The sequence below is a fragment of the Hemiscyllium ocellatum genome, chromosome 43 (genome assembly GCF_020745735.1).
Source record: "Hemiscyllium ocellatum isolate sHemOce1 chromosome 43, sHemOce1.pat.X.cur, whole genome shotgun sequence".
In the NCBI taxonomy this organism is placed as follows: domain Eukaryota; kingdom Metazoa; phylum Chordata; class Chondrichthyes; order Orectolobiformes; family Hemiscylliidae; genus Hemiscyllium; species Hemiscyllium ocellatum.
In genome coordinates, this window is record NC_083443.1 from 6,283,820 (window position 1) to 6,307,190 (window position 23,371).

Sequence of the window (23,371 nt, forward strand, 5' to 3'; positions counted from 1 at the left end):
CGCCGACCGAATCCTACCTAACCTATACTAGCCCAATAACTTCCAAATGCCTATCCAATGCCCGCTTAAATGACCATAAAGAAGGAGAGTTCACCACTGATACGGGCAGGGCATTCCATGAACTCACAACCCGCTGTGTGAAGAATCTACCCCTAACATCTGTCCTATACCTACCACCCCTTAATTTAAAGCTATGTCCCCTAGTAACACCTGACTCCATTAGCGGTAAAAGGTTCTTAGTATCTACCCTATCTAAACCCCTAATCATCTTATACACTTCTATCAGATCTCCCCTAAACCTTCTCTTCTCCAATGAGAACAGCCCCAAGTGCCTCAGCCTTTCCTCATAAGATTTTCCTACCATTCCAGGCAACATCCTGGTAAACCTCCTCTGCACTCGTTCTAAAGCATCCACATCCTTCCTATAGTATGGCGACCAAAACTGCACACAATACTCCAGATGAGGCCTCACCAGAGTCTTATACAACTGCAACATGACCTCAGGACTCCGGAACTCAATTCCTCTGCCAATAAAGCCCAGTACACCATATGCCTTCCTCACAGCACTATTTACCTGGGTGGCAACTTTCAGAGATCTGTGTACATAGACACCAAGATCCCTCTGCTCATCCACACTACCAAGTAGCCTACCATTAGCCCAGTAATCCATCATCTTGTTATTCCTACCAAAGTGAACGACTTCACACTTAGCTACATTGAATTCCATTTGCCACATTTCTGCCCAGCTCTGCAACTTATCTATATCCCGCTGTAACCTACCACTTCCTTCCTCACTATCCACAACTCCACCGACTTTTGTGTCATCCGCAAACTTGCTTACCCAGCTTTCAAGTCCTTCCTCTAGATCATTTATAAATATAACAAAAAGCAACGGTCCCAAAACAGATCCTTGTGGTACACCGCTAGTAACTGCGCTCCAAGATGAACATAATCCATCAACTACTACCCTCTGTCTCCTTCCAGCCAGCCAATTCCTAATCCAAACCTCTAATGTATCCTCAATGCCATACCTCCGAAGTTTTAGCATTAGCCTACCATGGGGAACCTTATCGAACGCCTTACTAAAATCCATATACACAACATCTACTGCTTTACCCTCATCCACTTCCTTAGTCACCTTCTCAAAGAAATCAATAAGGTTTGTGAGGCACGACCTGCCCTTCACAAAACCATGCTGGCTATCCCTGATCACGTTATTCCTACCCAGATGTTCATAAATCTTATCCCTTACCATTCTCTCTAAGACTTTGCCCACCACTGAAGTCAGACTCACTGGCCTATAGTTACTAGGGCTATCCCTACTCCCTTTCTTGAACAATGGGACCACATTCGCTATCCTCCAGTCCTCTGGTACTATTCCCGTAGACAATGACGACATAAAAATCCAGGCCAATGGCTCTGCTATCTCCTCCCTAGCTTCCCATAGGATCCTGGGGTAAATGCCATCAGGCCCAGGAGACTTATCTATATTCATCCTTTCCAATATTCCCAAAACCTCCTCCCTGCATATTTCCAGGGCATCCATTCTAATTATTTGTGATTCCATATTCACATCAGCAACAGTGTCCTGTTCCTGAGTGAATACTGATGAAAAGTACTGATTTAATGTCTCTCCAATCTCCTCCGCCTCCACACACAACTTCCCACTACTATCCTTGACTGGACCGATACCTACCCTAGTCATCCTTTTATTCTTGACATACCTATAGAAAGCCTTTGGGTTTTCCCTAATCCTACCAGCTAAAGACTTTTCATGTCCCCTTCTCGCTTCTCTTAGCTCCCTCTTTAGCTCCTTCCTGGCTACCTTATAACTCTCAATCGCCCCAACTGAACCTTCACGCCTCATCTTTACATATGCCGCCTTCTTCCCTTTCACAAGGGACTCCAATTCCTTACTAAACCACGGCTGCCTCACAAGGCCCTTTACACCATGCCTGACTGGTACATACCTATCGAGGACACGCAGTAGCTGCTCCTTGAACAATCCCCACATCTCATTAGTGTTCTTCTCTTGAAGCCTGTTTTTCCAATCCACACAACCTAAGTCATGCCTCACTGCATCATAATTTCCCTGCCCCCAGCTATAGCTCTTGCCCTGCGGCACACGATTATCCCTCTCCATCACTAAAGTAAAAGTCACCGAGTTGTGGTCACTGTCCCCGAAGTGCTCACCTACCTCCAAGTCTAACACCTGGCCTGGTTCATTACCTAGAACCAAATCCAATATAGCCTCCCCTCTTGTTGGCCTGTCGACATATTGTGTCAGGAAACCCTCCTGCACACATTGTACAAACACCGACCCATCTAATGAACTCGAGCTATAGCTCTCCCAGTCAATATCTGGGAAGTTAAAGTCCCCCATAACAACCACCCTGCTACCTTCACTCTTCCTGAATCATCCTCGCAATATTATCCTCTACTTCTCTAGGACTATTAGGAGGCCTGTAGAAAACACCTAACAGGGTGACCTCACCTTTCCTATTTCTAACCTCAGCCCAAACTACCTCAGATGGCAAGTCCTCTTCCATCGTCCATTCCACTGCTGTGATACTGTCTTTGACAAGTAATGCCACGCCTCCCCCTTTTTTACCCCCATGTCTGATCCTACTAAAACATTTGAACCCTGGAACGTGCAACAGCCATTCTTGTCCCTGTTCTACCCACGTCTCTGTAATGGCCACAACATCGAAGTCTCAGGTACCAACCCACGCTGCAAGTTCACCTATCTTATTCCTTATACTTCTGGCATTGAAGTATACACACTTCAATCCACCTTTCTGGTTACAGGCACCCTCCTTAGAGATCGCTGCATTATTCCTAACCTCCCTACACTCAAGGTCCTGTACCCTAAAGCTACAGTCCTGGTTCCCATGCCCCCGCGGAGTTAGTTTAAACCCTCCCAAAGAGCACTAGCAAACCTCCTCCCAAGGATACTGGTGCCCCTCAGGTTCAGGTGTAGCCCATCCTTTTTATAGAGGTCCCACCTTCCCCAGAAAGGACCCCAGTTGTCCAGAAACCAGAATCCCTCCCTCCTGCACCATCCCTGTAGCCACGCATTTAACTGCTCTCTCTCCCTATTCCTCGACTCTCTATCACGTGGCACGGGTAACAAACCAGAGACTACAACTCTGTTCGTTCTAACTCGGAGCTTCCAACCTAGCTTCCTGAAAGCCTGTCTGACATCCTCACCCTTCTTCCTACCTATATCGTTGGTGCCAACGTGGACCACGATCTGGGGCTGCTCCCCCTCCCCCTTAAGGACCCGGAAAACACGATCAGCGACATCACGTACCCTTGCACCTGGGAGGCAACATACCAAACGTGAGTCCCTGTCGCCCCCACAAAACCGTCTGTCTGTACCCCTCACTATCGAGTCCCCAAGAACAATTGCTCTACCTTTCTCCACCCTACCCTTCTGAGCAACGGGGCCAGGCTCTGTGCCAGAGGCCTGAACCTCGTTGCTTGCCCCTGGTAAGTCATCCCCCCCACAAGTATCCAAAACGGTATACTTGTTCTTGAGGGGAATGACCGCAGGGGGTCCCTGCACTGGCTTCCTCCTCCCACTCCCCCTCACTGTCACCCATCTATCTTGAACTTTCGGAGTAACTACTTGCCTAAAGCTCCGATCAATGACCTCCTCTGCCTCCCGAATGATCCGCAGTTCATCCAACTCCAGCTCCAGTTCCCTAACACGGGTTTGGAGGAGCTGGAGATGGGTGCACTTCTTGCAAGTGTACTCAGCAGGGACGCTAATGGCTTCCCTCACCTCATACATGTTGCAAGAGGAACATTGCCCTCTCTGCACTGCCATCCCTCTAAAAGTAAGCTTTCCTTAAAAAAAACAACAAAAACCAACTAAATCTAAAGAAACAAACAAGGAAAATGCAGCACTTACCTGCTAGTCACAATTGGTCTTATTATTAGGTTAGAGGAGGTCTTATTATTAGGTTATTGTGGCTATGTTTACCACAATTCTAAAATAAATTTATACAAGAGGCCATGTTCCACAGAATGTTATGTGGATAATTTTGCAGAGTAACCTCTCATCAGAAGCACAATTACAAGAAAAGGATGGGGGGATGCTCTTAAGAGAGTTGGTGTGGACTCGACAGACCAAGTGGTCTGCTTCCACACTGTAGGGGTTTTACGATTCTCGTGGATGGCAAAGTGTTATGAAAGGTGGGTTGACAATTGACTGGGAACTGGATTCTGGTCAGGGTAAACATGACAAATTGCCACAGGATTTGAGTAATAATGGGCATGTTCAGTCTCCTCCGCACACCCAAATCAATCATGCTCTGAAAGCCAACCAGTTGGTACTCAGAAACCACACATGGTGGCATACAAGGTGGGTGGCAGCCGGACAATATTCAACACCAATAAACTCAGTTACAGTTCAAGCTAAAAAACAGAGAAAGAAAGGGGCAGTTTGCCTTTCCAGCACAGTGTGTGGGTCAGGGAGAGTGGGAATGTGCCTTTCCAGCGCAGTGTGTGGGTCAGGGAGAGTGGGAATGTGTCTTTCCAGCACTATGTGTGCGTCAGGGAGAGTGGGAATATGCCATTCCAGCACAGTGTGTGGGTCAGGGAGAGTGGGAATGTGTCATTTCAGTGCAGTGTGTGGGTCAGGGAGGGTGGGAATGTGTCTTTCCATCACTGTGTGTGGGTCAGGGAGAGTGGGAATGTATCTTTCCAGCGCTGTGTGTGGGTCAGGGAGAGTGGGAAAGTGTCTTTCCATCACTGTGTGTGGGTCAGGGAGAGTGGGAATGTGCCTTTCCAGCACTGTGTGTGGGTCAGGGAGAGTGGGAATGTGCCTTTCCAGCGCTGTGCGTGCGTCAGGGAGAGTGGGAATGTGCCATTCTAGCACTGTGTGTGGGTCAGGGAGAGTGGGAATGTGCCTTTCCAGCACTGTGTGTGGGTCAGGGAGAGTGGGAGTGTGCCTTTCCAGCGCAGTGTGTGCGTCAGGGAGAGTGGGAATGTGCCATTCTAGCACTGTGTGTGGGTCAGGGAGAGTGGGAATGTGCCATTCCAGCGCAGTGTGTGGGTCAGGGAGAGTGGGAATGTGCCATTCCAGCGCAGTGTGTGGGTCAGGGAGAGTTGGAATGTGCCATTCCAGCGCTGTGTGTGGGTCAGGGAGAGTGGGAATGCGTCATTCCAGCACTATGTATGGGTCAGGGAGAGTGGGAATGTGTCTTCCCAGCACTATGTATGGGTCAGGGAGAGTGGGAATGTGTCTTCCCAGCGCAGTGTGTGGGTCAGGGAGAGTGGGAATGTGCCATTCCAGCACTATGTATGGGTCAGGGAGAGTGGGAATGTGTCTTCCCAGCACTATGTATGGATCAGGGAGAGTGGGAATGTGCCATTCCAGCACTGTGTGTGGGTCAGGGAGAGTGGGAATGTGTCATTCCAGCGCTGTGTGTGGGTCAGGGAGAGTGGGAATGTGTCTTTCCAGCACAGTGTGTGGGTCAGGGAGAGTGGGAATGTGTCTTTCCATCACTGTGTGTGGGTCAGGGAGAGTGGGAATGTGCCTTTCCAGCACAGTGTGTGGGTCAGGGAGAGTGGGAATGTGCCATTCCAGCACTGTGTGTGGGTCAGGGAGAGTGGGAATGTGCCTTTCCATCACTGTGTGTGGGTCAGGGAGAGTGGGAATGTGCCATTCCAGCGCAGTGTGTGGGTCAGGGAGAGTGGGAATGTGCCATTCCAGCACTGTGTGTGGGTCAGGGAGAGTGGGAATGTGCCTTTCCATCAATGTGTGTGGGTCAGGGAGAGTGGGAATGTGCCTTTCCAGCACAGTGTGTGGGTCAGGGAGAGTGGGAATGTGCCATTCCAGCACTGTGTGTGGGTCAGGGAGAGTGGGAATGTGCCTTTCCATCACTGTGTGTGGGTCAGGGAGAGTGGGAATGTGCCATTCCAGCACAGTGTGTGGGTCAGGGAGAGTGGGAATGTGCCTTTCCAGCGCTGTGTGTGGGTCAGGGAGAGTGGGAATGTGTCTTTCCAGCGCTGTGTGTGGGTCAGGGAGAGTGGGAATGTGCCTTTCCAACACAGTGTGTGGGTCAGGGGGAGTGGGAATGTGCCTTTCCAGCGCTGTGTGTGGGTCAGGGAGAGTGGGAATGTGTCTTTCCATCACTGTGTGTGGGTCAGGGAGAGTGGGAATGTGCCTTTCCAGCGCAGTGTGTGGGTCAGGGAGAGTGGGAGTGTGCCTTTCCATCACTGTGTGTGGGTCAGGGAGAGTGGGAATGTGCCTTTCCAACACAGTGTGTGGGTCAGGGGGAGTGGGAATGTGCCTTTCCAGCGCTGTGTGTGGGTCAGGGAGAGTGGGAATGTGCCTTTCCAACACAGTGTGTGGGTCAGGGGGAGTTGGAAAATGCCTTTCCAGCACAGTGAGTGGGTCAGGGAGAGTGGGAATGTGTCTTTCCATCACTGTGTGTGGGTCAGGGAGAGTGGGAATGTGCCTTTCCAGCGCAGTGTGTGGGTCAGGGAGAGTGGGAATGTGCCTTTCCATCACTGTGTGTGGGTCAGGGTGAGTGGGAATGTGTCTTTCCAGCACAGTGTGTGGGTCAGGGAGAGTGGGAATGTGCCTTTCCAGCGCAGTGTGTGGGTCAGGGAGAGTGGGAATGTGTCTTTCCATCACTGTGTGTGGGTCAGGGAGAGTGGGAATGTGTCTTTCCATCACTGTGTGTGGGTCAGGGAGAGTGGGAATGTGCCTTTCCAGCGCTGTGTGTGGGTCAGGGAGAGTGGGAATGTGCCTTTTCAGCGCAGTGTGTGGGTCAGGGAGAGTGGGAATGTATCTTTCCAACTGTGTGTGGGTCAGGGAGAGTGGGAATGTGTCTTTCCATCACTGTGTGTGGGTCAGGGAGAGTGGGAATGTGCCTTTCCAGCACTGTGTGTGGGTCAGGGAGAGTGGGAATGTGCCTATCCAGCGCTGTTTGTGGGTCAGGGAGAGTGGGAATGTGTCTTTCCAGCGCTGTGTGTGTGTGGAGTGTGTGTATATGTGGAGTATGTGTGTGTGTGTGTGTGTGTGTGTGTGCGCGCGCGGAAGGTGTGTGTGTGTGTGTTTGGGTGTGCGTGTGTCTGTGTGGGTGGAGTGTGTGTGAGAGTGGAGGGTGGAGTGTGTGTGTGAGTGCGGAAGGTGTGTGTGTGTGTATGTGTGTGTGCGTGTGCGTGTGTGTGTGTGTGGAGTGTGAGTGAGTGTGGAGGGTGTGTGTGTGGTGTGTGTGAGAGTGGAGGGTGGAGTGTGTGTGTGAGTGCAGAAGGTATTTGTGTGTGTGTATGTGTAGAGTGTTAGTGAGTGTGGAATATGTGTGTGAGTGAGCAGTGTGTGTGTGGAAGTGGAGGTTGTGTGTGTGTGGAGGGTGTGGAGGTTGTGTGTGTGGAGGATGTAAATGTAGAGGGTGTGTGTTTGAGTGTGGAGGGTGTGTGTGTGTGTGTGCATGTTTGTGTGTGTGGAATGTGTGTGAGTGTGGAGGGTGTGTGTGTGGAGTGTGTGTCTGTGTGTATGGAGTGTGTGGAGTGTGTGTGTGTATGTGGAGGGTGTGAATGTGGAGGGCGTGTGTGTGTGTGTGTGTGGAGTGTGTGGAGGGTGTGTGAATGTGGAGGGCGTGTGTGTGTGGGTGTGGGGTGTGTGTGTGGAGTGTGTGGAGGGTGTGTGTGTATATGGAGGGTGTGAATGTGGAGGGCGTGTGTGTGTGTATGTGTGTGCATCTGTGTGTGGAGTGTGTGTGTGTGTGGAGTGTGTGTATGTGGAGGGTGTGAATGTGGAGGGCGTGTGTGTGTGTGTGTGTGGAGTGTGTGGAGGGTGTGAATGTGGAGGGCGTGTGTGTGTGAGTGTGTGGTGTGCGTGTGTGGAGTGTGTGGAGGGTGTGTGTATATGTGGAGGGTGTGAATGTGGAGGGTGTGTGTGTGTGTGTGTGTGTGTGTGGAGGGTGTGTGTGTGTGTGTGTGTGGAGAGTGTGTGTGGCGGGTATGTGTGGGAGTGAGGAGGGTGAGTGTGTGGACGGTGTGAGTGTGGAGGGTGTGAATATGGAGGGTGTGTGTGCGTGGAGTGTGCGTGTGTGTGTGTGTGTGTGTGTGTGTGGAGTGTGTGTGTGAGAGTGGAGTGTGTGAATATGGAGGCTGTGTGTGTGAGTGTGGAGGATGTATGTGTGTGTGCGTATGTGCGTGTGTGTGTGTGTGGAGTGTGTGTTAGGGTCGAGGTTGCGGGTGTGTGTGTGTGCGTGTGTGGAGGGTGTGAATGTGTAGGGTGTGTGTGTGAGTGTGGAGGGTGTGTGTGGGACTGGAGGGTGTGTGTAGGAGTGGAGGGTGTGTGTGTTTGTGTGTGTGGAGGGTGTATGAGTGAGTGTGGAGGGTGTGTGTGGAAGTGGACGGTGTGTGTGAGTGTGTAGGCTGTGTGTGAGTGTGGAGGGTGTGTGTGGGAATGGAGGCTGTGTCTGGGAATGGAGGGTGTGCATGGGAGTGGAGGGTGTGCGTGAGTGTGGATAGTGTGTGTGGGACTGGAGGGTGTGTGTAGGAGTGGAGGGTGTGTGTGTGTTTGTGTGGAGAGTTTGTGTGAGCGTGGAGGGTGTATGTGTGAGTGTAGAGGGTGCGTGTGTGTGTGTGCGTGTGTGTGGAGGGTGTGTGTGTGGAATGTGTGTCAATGTGCAAGGTGTGTGTGTGCGTGTGTGTGTGTGCGTGTGTGTGGAGGGTGTGTGTGTGGAATGTGTGTCAATGTGCAAGGTGTGTGTGTGTGTGTGTGCGTGTGTGTGGAGGGTGTGTGTGTGGAATGTGTGTCAATGTGCAAGGTGTGTGTGTGCGTGTGTGTGTGTGCGTGTGTGTGGAGGGTGTGTGTGTGGAATGTGTGTCAATGTGCAAGGTGTGTGTGTGTGGAGGGTGTGTGTAGGTGTGTGACTGTGGAGTGTGTGTGTGAGTGTGTGGAATGTATGTGTGTGTGTGTGAGAGTGGATGGTGTGAATATGGAGGCTGTGTGTGTGTGTGGAGGACGTATGTGTGCGCGTGTGTGTGTGTGTGTGTGTGGAGTGTGTGTTAGGGTCGAGGTTGCGTGTGTGTGTGTGTGTGTGTGTGTGTGGAGGGTGTGAATGTGGAGGGTGTGTGTGTGTGTAGGAATGGAGGGTGTGTGTGTGTTTGTGTGTGTGTGGAGAGTTTGTGTGAGTGTGGAGGGTGTGTGTGTGTGGAGGGTGTGTGTGAGTGTGGAGGGTGTGTGTGAGTGTGGTGGGTGTGTGTGAGTGTGGTGGGTGTGTGTGGACGTGGACGGTGTGTGTGAGTGTGGAGGGTGTGTGTGAGTGTGGAGGGTGTGAGGGTGTGTGTGAGAGTGTGGAGGGTGTGTGTGTGTGGAGAGTGTGTGTGGGAATGGAGGGTGTGTGTGAGTGTGGAGTGTGTGTATGTGGAGTGTGTGTGTGGAGTGTGTGTGTGGAGAGTGTGTGAGTGTGGAGGGTGTGTGTGAGTGTGGAGGGTGTGTGTGAGTGTGGTGGGTGTGTGTGGACGTGGACGGTGTGTGTGAGTGTGGAGGGTGTGTGTGAGTGTGGAGGGTGTGTGTGAGAGAGTGGAGGGTGTGTGTGTGTGGAGAGTGTGTGTGGGAATGGAGGGTGTGTGTGAGTGTGGAGTGTGTGTATGTGGAGTGTGTGTGTGGAGTGTGTGTGTGGAGAGTGTGTGAGTGTGGAGGTGTGTGTGAGTGTGGAGCGTGTGTGCGGGAATGGAGGGTGCGTGTGTGTGTAGTGTGTTTGGAGAATGTGTGCGTGAGTGCGTGGAGAGTGTGTGTAGAGGGTGTGTGTGGGAGTGAGGAGTGTGTGTGTGTGTGTGTGTGTGTGAAGTGTGTGGAGGGTGTGTGTGTATGTGGAGGGTGTGAATGTGGTGGGCGTGAATGTGGAGGGCGCGTATGTGTGTGTGTGTGTATGTGTGCGCGTGTGTGTAGTGTGTGGAGGGTACAGGTGTGTATGGAGGGTGTGTGTGTGTGGTGGGTGAGTGTGTGTGTGTGTGTGTGTGTGTGTGTGTGTGTGGAGTGTGTGGAGGGTGTGTGTGTATGTGGAGGATGTGAATGTGGAGGGCGTGCATGTGTGTGTGTGGAGTGTGTGTGTGTGTATGTGGAGGGCGTGAATGTGATGGGCGTGAATGTGGAGGGTGTGTGTGTGTGTGTGCGCGCGTGTGTGTGCGTGTGCGTGTGTAGTGTGTGGAGGGTGTGTGTATATGATGTGGAGGGTGTGAATGTGGAGGGCGTGCGTGCCTGTGTGTGTGTGTGTGTGGAGTGAATGGAGGGTGTGTGGGTGTGTGTGTGTGTGTGTGTGGAGTGTATGGAGGGTGTGTGTGTGTGGAGGGTGTGAATGTGGAGGGCGTGTGTGCGCGCGCGTGCGTGCGTGTGTGTGTGTGTAGTGTGTGGAGGGTACAGGGGTGTATGGAGGGTGTGTGTGTGGAGGGTGTGTGTGGAGGGTGTGAATGTGGAGGGTGTGTGTATATGTGTGTGTGTGTGTGTGGAGTGTGTGGAGGGTGTGTGTATGTGGAGGGTGTGAATGTGGAGGGCGTGTGTGTATGTGTGGAGTGTGTGTGTAGAGGGTGTGTGCGTGCGTGTGTGTGTGTATGTGGAGTGTGTGGAGGGTGTGTGTATGTGGAGGGCATCAGTGTGTGTGTGGAGTGTGTGTGTGTGGAGTGTGTGGAGGGTGTGGGTGTGTATGTGGAGGGTGTGAATGTGGAGGGCGTGTGTGTGTGTGTGTGTGTGGAGTGTGTGTGTGTGGAGTGTGTGGAGAGTGTGTGTGTATGTGGAGGGTGTGAATGTGGAGGGCGTGTGTGTGTGTGTGTGGAGTGTGTGGAGGGGGTGAATGTGGAGGGTGTGTGTGTGTGTGTGGAGTGTATGGAGGGTGTGTGTGTGTGGAGGGTGTGAATGTGGAGGGCGTGTGTGCGCGCGCGTGCGTGTGCGTGTGTGTAGTGTGTGGAGGGTACAGGGGTGTATGGAGGGTGTGTGTGGAGGGTGTGTGTGGAGGGTGTGAATGTGGAGGGTGTGTGTATATGTGTGTGTGTGTGTGTGGAGGGTGTGTGTATGTGGAGGGTGTGAATGTGGAGGGCGTGTGTGTATGTGTGGAGTGTGTGTGTAGAGGGTGTGTGCGTGTGTGTGTGTATGTGGAGTGTGTGGAGGGTGTGTGTATGTGGAGGGCGTCAGTGTGTGTGTGGAGTGTGTGTGTGTGGAGTGTGTGGAGGGTGTGGGTGTGTATGTGGAGGGTGTGAATGTGGAGGGCGTGTGTGTGTGTGTGGAGTGTGTGTGTGGAGTGTGTAGAGAGTGTGTGTGTATGTGGAGGGTGTGAATGTGGAGGGTGTGTGTGTGTGTGGGTGGAGTGTGTGTGTGTGTGGAGTGTGTGGAGGGGGTGAATGTGGAGGGTGTGTGTGTGTGTGTGTGTGTGTGTGTGTGTGTGTGTGTGTGTGTGTGTGTGTAGTGTGTGTGAATGTGGAGGGCGTATGTGTGTGTGTGTGTGTGTGTGTGGAGGGTGTGTGAATGTGGAGGGCGTGTGTGTGTGTGTGTGTGTGTGTGTGTGTGTGTGTGTGGAGTGTGTGTGAATGTGGAGGGCGTGTGTGTGTGTGTGTGTGTGTGTGTGTGTGTGTGTGGAGTGTGTGTGAATGTGGAGGGCGTGTGTGTGTGTGTGTGTGTGTGTGTGTGGGGAGTGTGTGGAGGGTGTGTGTGTATGTGGAGGGTGTGAATGTGGAGGGCATGTGTGTGTGTGTGTGTGTGTGTGGAGTGTGTAGAGAGTGTGTGTGGGAGTGGAGGGTGTGTGTGGGAGTGGAAGGTGTGTGTGGGAGTGGAGGGTGTGAATGTGGAGGGCGTGTGTGTGTGTGTGTGTGTGTGTGTGTGGAGTGTGTAGAGAGTGTGTGTGGGAGTGGAGGGTGTGTGTGGGAGTGGAAGGTGTGTGTGGGAGTGGAGGGTGTGAATGTGGAGGGCGTGTGTGTGTGTGTGTGTGTGTGTGTGTGTGTATATGTGTGTGTGGAGTGTGTGGAGAATGTGTGTGGGAGTGGAGGGTGTGTGTGGGAGTGGAGGGTGTGTGGGAGTGAGGAGGGTGTATGTGAGTGTGGAGAATGTGTGTGGGAGTGGAGGGTGTGTGTGGGAGTGAGGAGGGTGTATGTGAGTGTGGAGGGTGTGTGTGGGAGTGAGGAGGGTGTATGTGTGTGTGTTTGTGGAGTGTGTGGAGTGTGTGTGTGTGTGTGTATGTGGAGGGTGTGAATGTGGAGAGTGCGTGTTTGTGTGTGTGCGCGCGCGCGCGCACGTGGAGAGTGTGTGTGGGAGTGGAAGGTTTGTGTGGGAGCGGAGGGTGTGTGTGGGAGTGGAGGGTGTATGTGAGTGTGGACGGTGTGTGTGGGAGTGGAAGGTTTGTGTGGGAGTGGAGGGTGTGTGTGGGAGTGGAGGGTGTATGTGAGTGTGGACGGTGTGTGTGGGAGTGGAAGGTTTGTGTGGGAGTGGAAGGTTTGTGTGGGAGTGGAAGGTTTGTGTGGGAGTGGAGGGTGTATGTGAGTGTGGAGGGTGTGTGTGGGAGGCTGTGAGGTTCAGTTGCCCCACCCAAGTTGCCACTGTTCATACTCAGCCTAAATGCTGAAAGGAATTCAACCCCAAGAGGCATCGTAACTTGGTCTGTTATAGCTTGTCAGGTGGGATCTGTCGGGACTGGAATCTTATCTGATCCTTGCTCCTTACCCAGTGTCACAGCAGGGATCAGCTCACTGGGCTTGGCCCAGAAGTTGATGCTTAGACTATCGTGTTTTTTGGGCAGGAGCCCTCGTGTCCAGTGAATCATTTGTGGGGGGTTGGGGGGGGGGGGAGGGGTGCGGGGGGTTGGGGGGGGGGAGTTGTGTGAACAGGGCTGTAGTCAGTGAACAGAGTCTCTACTCACGCTTTGGAGTAGTTCAGGACAAAGTCAACTCCTTTCTCGCTGTCAAACTGGATGTCACGGGGGAGCTCACTGTGATAGTTGGCGTCGATACTCAGTGGGAAGCCTGGGTGCCATTCCTTCCATCTGCAACACACAAAACAGCCATGTTCACCAGGGTCATCGGAGGTCTGCTCTGGGGAATGACACGGGAGCGAAAATCGATGGGACCATTTTAAAGGGGATTGCAGGAGTGTAGGGAACTCAGCATCTACATGGAGGTCTATTAAAAAAAATGTCTGCTTTTTAAATAGAAGTGTGAAACACACAAGCATGAAAGTGATGTCTCATATTTTTATACACAGTTGGCAGTGAAGCTGGAAAACTGTATCCAATTCTGGGTCAGGCACTTCCCTTTGGGAGAAAGCAGAGGAGATTCACTCGAATACGGGCGCACAGGGTGGGGAGGCACAGTGATTAGCACTGCTGCCTCACAGCGCCAGGAACCCAGGTTCGATTCCAGCCTCAGGGGACTGTCTGTGTGGAGTTTGCACATTCTCCCCGTGTCTGCGTGGGTTTCTGCTGGGTGCTCCAGTTTCCTCCCGCAATCCAACGATGTGCAGGTTAGGTGAATTGCCCATAGTGTTCAGGAATGTGTGGGTTAGGTGCATTAGTCAGGGGCAAATATAGGGTTAGGGGAATGGGTCTGGGTGGGCTACTCTTTGGAGGGTTGGTGTGGAATTGTTGGGTCAAATGGCTTGATTCCACGCTGTATGGATTCTAACAGTACAAGGGAGGAGGGAATTCAGCTCCATTGAGTGGCTGGAGATAATCTCCTCACAGAGGTAATGGGGGATTTAATCAGAATGCCCAAAATTTCAGGTATTTCTGATTGGATCGAGCAAACAAAGTGAACAATTTCCTCTGCCTGAAAGGAGAATGGACACAGATTTAATAGTAGCTTAGGAAAAAGAATTGGAGTTTAATAATGGAACACGTGCACGGTTTTATTTCACAAAGTGAAACACTGTATCCCCTGCACAGCCAATAAACTAGATGGAAAACATTGAATCTTGAAAACAAAGCTACCAAAAGTTGAAGGAAGCTCATTTGACATCTCCAGAGTTGTGGCAAAGGGACATGCCGTGAGGCATGGACACTTCTGTTTGAATCGATAAATTACTGGAGGGTAGTCCTGAATCTCAAAGTTAAAAGTCACACAATACCAGGTTATAGTCCAACAGGTTTATTTGGAAGCACTAGCTTTCGGAGCTCGGCTCCTTCAGACAACCACCTGATGAAGGAGCAGAGCTCCGAAAACTAGTGCTACCAAATAAACCTGTTGGACTATATCCTGGTAATGTGTCATTTTTAACTTTGTACACCTCAGTCCAACACCAGCGTCTCCAAATCCTGAATCCACAATGTGAAAAGCAGAGTGGTAACTTCCCGAGAACTCTCATTGTGCAGCAGTCAGTTGTGCGGCTCCATCAGAGTGATTCCTGCAGATTTTGTGAAACGGTGACTGGGAAGCTGGGGGCGGGGGGTGGGGGGCGTGTCAAGAGTTGGTCAGCCTTCAGATGCAGAGCTAAAAGCCCACCCCCACTCCTCAGCTCACTGTAGGAGAGTCTGGTCTCACCTACATTGACAAGTCAGCTGCAGGAAGCCAGTCAAACAAAGCCCACCAACTTCAGACAGACACCCCAAACTGAGTTAGGGCTGAGAGGAGAGAGACTGATGATACTGGGACTGTTCACTGTGGGCACAATGAGTGGCAAGGTTACTCTTGGAGTAAAAAATGAGGTCTGCAGATGCTGGAGATCACAGCTGCAAATGTGTTGCTGGTCAAAGCACAGCATCTCAGGAATAGAGAATTCGACGTTTCGAGCATAAGCCCTTCATCAGGAATAAGAGAGAGAGCCAAGCAGGCTAAGATAAAAGGTAGGGAGGAGGGACTAGGGGGAGGGGCGATGGAGGTGGGATAGGTGGAAGGAGGTCAAGGTGAGGGTGATAGGCCGGAGTGGGGTGGGGGCGGAGAGGTCAGGAAGAGGATTGCAGGTTAGGAGGGCGGTGCTGAGTTGAGGGAACCGACTGAGACAAGGTGGGGGGAGGGGAAATGAGGAAACTGGAGAAATCTGAATTCATCCTGGTTGGGTCCAAATTTTGTTGGTTGGAATGTAGTTCGGAGTCCGTGTGGGATCAGTCGGTTCCGTAGGCAAAGATAAGGCAATGTATCCCCTGTCCTCACATTCACTGCAGACACAGTGATAGCCCAGTAGACCATAAGAACCTGCAACACTCAGCATTCCCCATGCCAATCGCTCTCCAAATGATTACGGGAAGATACGGATAGGTCTCAGACACTTCTACTTCGCCACCTTCAGGAAAAAAACAACATCCCTCATTCTAGGGACACAATCATTTACCTGTACATCTTCTGCCTCTCCTCGAGTTCTCTGCGGCGGTGTTGTCGGACAATTTGAGTCTGGTCATCGCGTGATAATCTGGCTGCAAAATGACATTTTACACGGAGTTATGGAGAGCGCCTGTTCCAGGGACAGTCTTCACACTGTGTTACAGAGAGTGCCTGTTCCAGGGACAGTTCACACAGAGTTAAAGAGTGTGTGGAAACAGGCCCTTTAGCCCGAGAAGTCCACACTGACCCTCCAGGGAGTAACCTGCCCAGTCTCATTTCCCTGCATTTCCCTCTGACTAATGCACCTAACACTATGGCCTGCATATCATTTGGAATGTGGGAGGAAACTGGAGCACCCAGAGGAAACCCACGCGGGCACAGGGAGAATGTGCAAACTCCATACAGAGTCGCCCAACGCCAGAATCAAACCCGGGTCCCTGGTGCTGTGAGGCAGCAGTGTTAACCACTGAGCCACCATGCTGCCCCATAGCAAGCTGTAAAGATATACATTTACAATAACTGGAGCTTTTGTTCTTACATTTTTAACATTTGTTCAGATAAACCCATTTCTTTTTCTTTAAAATGTGTTTATTTTTCTATCTTACGGCTTTACTTTTTCAACCAAAATTAAACTGACGCAACCACTCCCAGATCAGATATAGCACGGGGTTAGATACAGAGTAAAACACTCCCAGATCAGATACAGCACGGGGTTAGATACAGAGTAAAACACTCCCAGATCAGATATAGCACGGGGTTAGATACAGAGTAAAACACTCCCAGATCAGATATAGCACGGGGTTAGATACAGAGTAAAACACTCCCAGATCTGATATAGCACGGGGTTAGATACAGAATAAAACACTCCCAGATCAGGTATAGCACGAGGTTAGACACAGAGTAAAACACTCCCAGATCAGATATAGCACAGGGTTAGATACAGAATAAAACACTCCCAGATCAGATATAGCACGGGGTTAGACACAGAATAAAACGCTCCCAGATCAGATATAGCACGGGGTTAGATACAGAGTAAAACACTCCCAGATCAGATATAGCACGGGGTTAGATACAGAATAAAACACTCCCAGATCAGATATAGCACGGGGTTAAATACAGAGTAAAACACACCCAGATCAGATATAGCACGGGGTTAGACACAGAGTAAAACATCCCAGATCAGATATAGCACGGGGTTAGATATAGAGTAAACACTCCCAGCTCAGATATAGCACGGGGTTAGATACAGAGTAAAACACTCCTAGACCAGATATAGCACGGGGTTAGATACAGAATAAAACACTCCCAGATCAGATATAGCACGGGGTTAGATACAGAGTAAAACACTCCCAGATCATATATAGCACGGGGTTAGACACAGAATAAAACACTCCCAGATCAGATACAGCACGGGGTTAGATACAGAGTAAAACACTCCCAGATCAGATATAGCACGGGGTTAGACACAGAGTAAAACACTCCCAGATCAGATACAGCACGGGGTTAGATACAGAGTAAAACACTCCCAGATCAGATACAGCACGGGGTTAGATACAGAGTAAAACACTCCCAGATCAGATATAGCACGGGGTTAGACACAGAATAAAACACTCCCAGATCAGATATAGCACGGGGTTAGATACAGAGTAAAACACTCCCAGATCAGATATAGCACAGGGTTAGACACAGAATAAAACACTCCCAGATCATATATAGCATGGGGTTAGACACAGAATAAAACACTCCCAGATCATATATAGCACGGGGTTAGATACAGAGTAAAACACTCCCAGATCAGATATAGCACGGGGTTAGATACAGAATAAAACACTCCCAGATCAGATATAGCACGGGGTTAGATACAGAATAAAACACTCCCAGATCAGATATAGTACGGGGTTAGATAGAGAGTAAAACACTCCCAGATCAGATATAGCACGGGGTTAGATACAGAGTAAAACACTCCCAGATCAGATATAGCACGGGGTTAGATACAGAATAAAACGTCCCAGATCAGATATAGCACGGGGTTAGACACAGAATAAAACACTCCCAGATCAGATATAGCACGGGGTTAGATACAGAGTAAAACACTCCCAGATCAGATATAGCACGGGGTTAGATACAGAGTAAAACACTCCCAGATCAGATATAGCACGGGGTTAGATACAGAGTAAAACACTCCTAGACCAGATATAGCACGGGGTTAGATACAGAGTAAAACACTCCCAGATCAGATATAGCACGGGGTTAGATACAGAGTAAAACACTCCCAGATCAGATATAGCACGGGGTTAGATATAGAGTAAAACGTCCTCTCCACTGTCCCCCACCTTTTGTACCACTAGCATGAAGCTAATTGGTCTACAGTCCTTCACTTTCTACTCATTTCTTTTATAAAGTATCAGTTTATCTGTCATTCAATCCTTTGATCACTCCTTTTTCTAATAAATATATACAATTATACTTGTGCTACGTCTTTCATAATGAACATTTGCAGTCCTTTCCAGCCTTAAATAGAGTTTTTAATAAGATATCCAGTGAAATAGTAAGGTTAATAAAATATCGAAAACAGCTCATGTTTAATTTAGCAAAATAATGAAGTAGTTAATTAGAACACTTTCAAACATGACAGAACAGCGATGTGTCAAAGCGTGTGGGAATCGGTTGGGCCAGACCAATATGCCTCAGTCAAATATTCAAAGTTTCAATAGCTTTGGCTCAAAGTTTATGAGCTGGAGACTGAATTACAGACACTGCAACTTATCAAAGACGGAGGTAAAGTTACTTGGATTCCTATGATAGGATCCAGGAGACAGAGCACAGAAGCCTCAACTTTTTAATTATCCAACAGGTTTGAGATCTTGTAGCTTGCCTGGATGAGAGTGGAGCCTGCAGAGTGGATGAGCTGACTGACTATGGTATCATGAATGGGCGAAAGTGAGGATTGCAGATGCTGGAGACCAGAGCTGAAAAAAGTGGTACTGGAAAAACACAGCAGGCCAGCCAGCATCCGAGGAGCAGGAGAATCGACGTTTCGGGCATAAGCCCTTCTTCGCTGTGTCACAGTGCTAGTGGCACAGGTTCAGTTCCACCCTTGGGTGACTGTCTGTGAGGAGTTTGCACATTCTCCCCGTGTCTACGTGGGTTTCCTCCGGATGCTCTGGTTTCCTCCCACAGTCCAAAGATGTGCAGGCTAGGTGGATTAACCATACTAAATTACCCAGATGTTCCAGGGATATGCAGGCTTAGTGGATTAGACATGGGAAATGCAGGGTTAGAGTAGGGGGGTGGATCTGGTTGGTCGGTGGTCTTTGGTGGGGGGGTCAGTGGTGGACTCAATGGGCCGACTGGCCTGTTTCCGCACTGTAGGGATTGTATGATTCTTAAAAAAGATAATGCCACTCGGCCAGCATCTCTCCAAATGAACAGTCAGAGCAACGATCACATTTAGGAAGATGTTGCAAATCAAAAAGTGGAACCCAGGGCAAAGAGAAAATTATGAATATGGGAAATGATAAACCGACAGTGACAGTAAGGCATTATATTTCTAAGAATAAACCAACAGATAAGAATACAGTTAATAAAAGAATAAAACTAAAGGTTTTATATCTGAATGCAGTAGCATTTGAAACAAAACAGATGAACTGAAAATGCAAACAGTCTTAGATAAGTATGAGCTGATCACCAGGACAGAGACATAACTGTAGAATGATCAACTCTGAGCTGAATCTTGAAGCGTATAGGACACTTAGGAAGGAAGACATCTAGGAAAAGGTAGAGGAATGGTTCAGTCAGCTAGCACAGTAGAGGGATGACCTACATTTAGTAAAACAGGACGTAGAAGCAGTTTGGATAGAAACGAGAAATAATAAAGTGGTCTTCTCATAGTAATCACAGGACAGAGTGGAACATAAAGGAAACAATAATGGAAACTTGTTAGAAAGGCGCAGTAATAATCATGGGAGATTTTAATCTACATCTATATCCGTAGACTCAGATTGGCAAAGGTCATAGCGTCACAGAGACTGACAGCACAGTCCATCAAGTCTGTATGTAGCATCTAATATTCTAATCCAGGCCTAGATGAGGAGTTCATGGAATGTTGACAGGATATGTTCCTAGAACAGCATGTTCTTGAACTGATCAGTGAATAGACTAAACTGGAACAGAGACTTGTGCACTGGGGTAAAATTAACTATTGATTTCATAGTCAAGGTGCCCCTAGGTAGCAGCGAACATAATACGATGGGAGTTTACATTTAGTTTAAGGAAGATGGAAATTTATACAAGGGGATTTATGACGACCTGAAAGTGAAGTTGGCTAAAGTGAATTGACAAATTAAAGGATAGAGTGGAGACATTTAAGTGGTATTTAAGAATACACACAGTAGATACATTTCAAAGAGTGAGATAAATTCCAAGGGACGAACCCCTCCCACCATCTGTGGTTAATGAGAATTGTTAAAGAGAGCATCAAACATAAAGAAATTGCACATAATTGAGCAAGGATCAGTGGCAGATCAGAAGATTGGACAGAATAAAACAAAAATAGCAAACAATGTCCAAGATACACAGTATCAGAGAAAGCTAGTCATAAATATAAACACAGATAATACGAGTATCTATAAATATTTAAAGAGAAGAGTCAACAAAGTGGGTTAGTCTGATATCAAGTGAGACTGTAGAATTAATAATGGAAAGTAAACAAATGGCAGATGGAATAGTTACTTTGCATAACTCTTCACTATACAGAATACATCTTAGAAGCAGTGAGAAATGAAAGTGAGGGAGTAGTACAAGAAAAACATAATCACTAGAGAAGTGGGACTGAGTAAGTTGTTATAGCTGCATCAAGTGTCCAGGCTCAGATGGACCTTATCCTAAGGCCTGAATGGAAGTGGTTAGTGAGACCGTTGATACATTACTTTTAATTTTCCAAAGCTCTCTTGTTTTGGGAAGGGCTAAGACCACTTGTTTAAAATACAGGTGTTGCCCATTTAAACCAGACATGGTTTTTCTTTTATATATCCCTCAGAAAGTTATGAGTCTTTGGACCTCTTTCTGAAAAGATGGTGGAAGCAGAGTGCTTAAATATTTTTAAGTCAGAGATGGATAGATTCTTGTTGAGCACAGAGGTGAAAGGGTAGATGGGAACATGCATTTGGTATTATAATCCGATAGTAGGATCAAGGGGCTGAATGGCCTACTACTGCTCCTTGCTCATATATTTTTATGCCTTTCAAGATGAATAAGTCTTGTCTGCTGTCAGGAGAATAGATACCGTATCCAGTGACGTACTGCCTATGGTTGTGACCAAATTGCTGATTGTTTTGATAAAACTGCAGGATCTGGAAGGAATGGTTTTCTTGCTGATGAGTTATCTTGATGCCTGCAGTGATGCTGTCAGCATATTCCACCATAGCAGCTGGGGAATTTATAATCTACTGAGTTGGATTTTTAATCTATAAGGGAGTTATGACAATGATTCAATTAACTATGATCTTATTGATTGGTGAAGACAGACTTGAGGGACTGAATGGACTTCTCCCACATTCATTTTGCATGTTTGCTGTCAGGGTGGCCATAGGAAACACAAAGCAATGTGCGATCTCATACCAGTGAGAGGCTGCTCTGTCTGTAAAGGTGGAGATATCACTGTTGCTTCTGGGATATAAGCCTCAATGAATTCCCTCATACAAGATGGATTTGCAAACCTGGAAATATTGCTGACATTAGCAGATATTTCCTGAAAGGGCGCCTGTGATATGAAAGTTTAAGGCTAGGGAGCCCTCTACAACCAGCTGCTGGATAAATCTCATGATTTTAACTTGGATAAGATTGAGATGTATACCTGCAGCTGACCAATATCACATCTATGTATCATTTTACCTCCTCACCAATCCATCAATTACCCCATGCAATTGTATATTTTCCCGTCTCTTTAGCAGATTTCGTAAACAAAATTGTTGATTTCTGAGATTCTGCTCCATGATCTATGGATCAGGTCCCATGGACCTGGGATAGGGATATAATAATTGCTGGGAGATGGCCACATTGTCAATATTATTAGGCCCAGTCGTACCACCACAGTGTGACCATGGTCTGTTTCTGACATTAACGTTGGTTTCTCGATTCATCACTAAGCAAGTCTATCTTCCCAAATGCACAATTCTTTTGGTGATTTCATTATTGATTCACCCCATTCCCACAATTGCTCATAGCATTCTGGCCCCGTGTGTATGATTTAACAATTTGACAACAATGTGACTGCAGAGTCTGACAGCTGCACCTACATCATCACTCAAGGGGTTGGGGTATGTGTAGGTGGCTGCTCACTAGATGGGATCAGAAGCAGGTAGCCTAGCTGACCTTTCCTCATCTCGCCAAGTGACAGAATGGCCAGCTGCAACGCTCTGTGAGTAGCTAACCCAATACAGACAGAGTGCCAAACATGCTACACCTACTCCCACTCACTGCCCAAGTTCAGTTTCAAACTTTGCACTAACCGTGTCCATCCCGTAGCTCGATTTCCTTGTGATCAGTAATCCATCGGTAACATGGGAACTCCATGTAATCACCATTGGGAGTTTTTACAGTGATGTATTTACAATACCAGTCATCTTGCACCCAGTATTTACGCTTCTCAATCTTCACCAACAGGATTTCGCCAATATCATTTGTCACTGTCATATCATACGAGTCTACCTACACAAAGCAAAGAGGAACATTACTAGAGGGCTGATTGTAATGAGGACAGCAAGCAGATACTGGCACCTAGATTAAATCAAGATTATTTGGCTCAGTCTACATGGTTGGTGAAAGGTAAAATTATATTTGACCAATCTACTTTGAGGAGGTAACTCGTGCTGTGGATATTAGGAAATGGGTATATGTAGTATTTAGATTTCCAGAAAGCATTTGATAAATTGTCACATCAAAGGTTACTCCTGAAAATGTGGTATACTTAGTAACATGGTGGCATATGCAAAAGATTAGTTGGCCATGAAAGAAGCAGAAAGTACCTATAACATGCCGGGGTGGCATGGTGGCTCAGTGGTTAGCAATGTTGCCTCACAGTACCAGGGTCCCAGGTTCAATTCCAGCCCTTAGGTGACCGTCTGTGTGGAGTTTGCACATTCTCCCTGTGTCTGCGTGTTAGGTGAATTAGTCAGAGGGGGATGGGTTACTCTTCGGAGGGTCGAGGTGGACTGGTTGGTCCAAAGGGTCTGTTTCCACACTGTAGGGAATCTCTTCTATATGAAAGACCAGCCATATCAATAATGCAGCTGCAACAGCACTTAGGAAGTCCCCATCTACAAGGCAGCAATCATCCGTTCATTGCTCCTGTTCCTGCATGGAGGTCTGGGTTCCGTGGATGGGATGTTTAAAAAGCAGAGTAGAAATAGGGTGACGCATGGGGGGTCTCCCAGTAGCTCCACGGCTGCAGAGTTTACAGGGAACGTAATGTCAGTCAGGAGCATGATGCGCTCATCCAGGAAATGCTCCACTTTCCTGGATGAGCGCAGTTTGAACAATACTCAATGTGTATCATCCACAAGATGCACTGAAGCACTCAGCAAACCTTCTTTGACGACATCTTCCAAACCCCTTGAGAAGGACAAGGGGAGCAGATACATGGAAACACCACCACTTGCACATTCCCCTCCGAGCCACCCTCTATCCTGGCTTGGAAGTATATCACCGTTCCTTCAGTGTTGTTCGATCAAAATTCTGGCATTCCCTCCCTAATTCCATTGTGTGTTTACTACAGCACGTAGTTGACAGCAGTTGAAGAAGGCAGCTCATAACTAAATTCTTAAGGATAACTAGGGATGGGCAAATAACTACTGGCTTACCAAGCAGTATCTACAACCCCCTGAAAGAATAGATATATTTTAAAAATGCTGTTACATACAATCCCTACAAAGTGAAAGTGTGACTAAATCAGGGTTTCCTTACTTTGGTCTAAAATCAGGTTTGAAAACTTCTAAACAAAAAAGAAACAGTTTCTCCCATGTGGGAGTTGCCCAACATCAAGGTTTATCCAGCAAGATCTTTTTAATTTTTCAATCAATGAGTCTTGACAAATTGTTCAGTGCTTCCA

The 23,371-nt window shown here is 48.5% G+C and overlaps 1 protein-coding gene across 5 annotated transcripts in view; it reads right to left on the bottom strand.

Moving 5' to 3' along the window:
* The window catches only part of alox5a (arachidonate 5-lipoxygenase a), a 69,367-nt gene that overhangs the window by 39,553 nt on the left and 6,443 nt on the right, over positions 1-23,371 (bottom strand). For 3 of the 5 annotated variants that reach the window (XM_060854435.1, XM_060854432.1, XM_060854433.1), the window contains 3 exons: positions 21,774-21,972; positions 15,275-15,356; positions 12,873-12,995 (listed from right to left, as the gene is read on the bottom strand). In XM_060854435.1, the coding sequence (XP_060710418.1) occupies positions 12,873-12,995; positions 15,275-15,356; positions 21,774-21,957 (389 nt within the window). In that variant the 5' untranslated portion in view covers positions 21,958-21,972. The remainder of the gene's footprint in view (positions 1-12,872; positions 12,996-15,274; positions 15,357-21,773; positions 21,973-23,371) is intronic. The other 2 variants (XM_060854436.1, XM_060854437.1) reach the window with 2 other exon arrangements.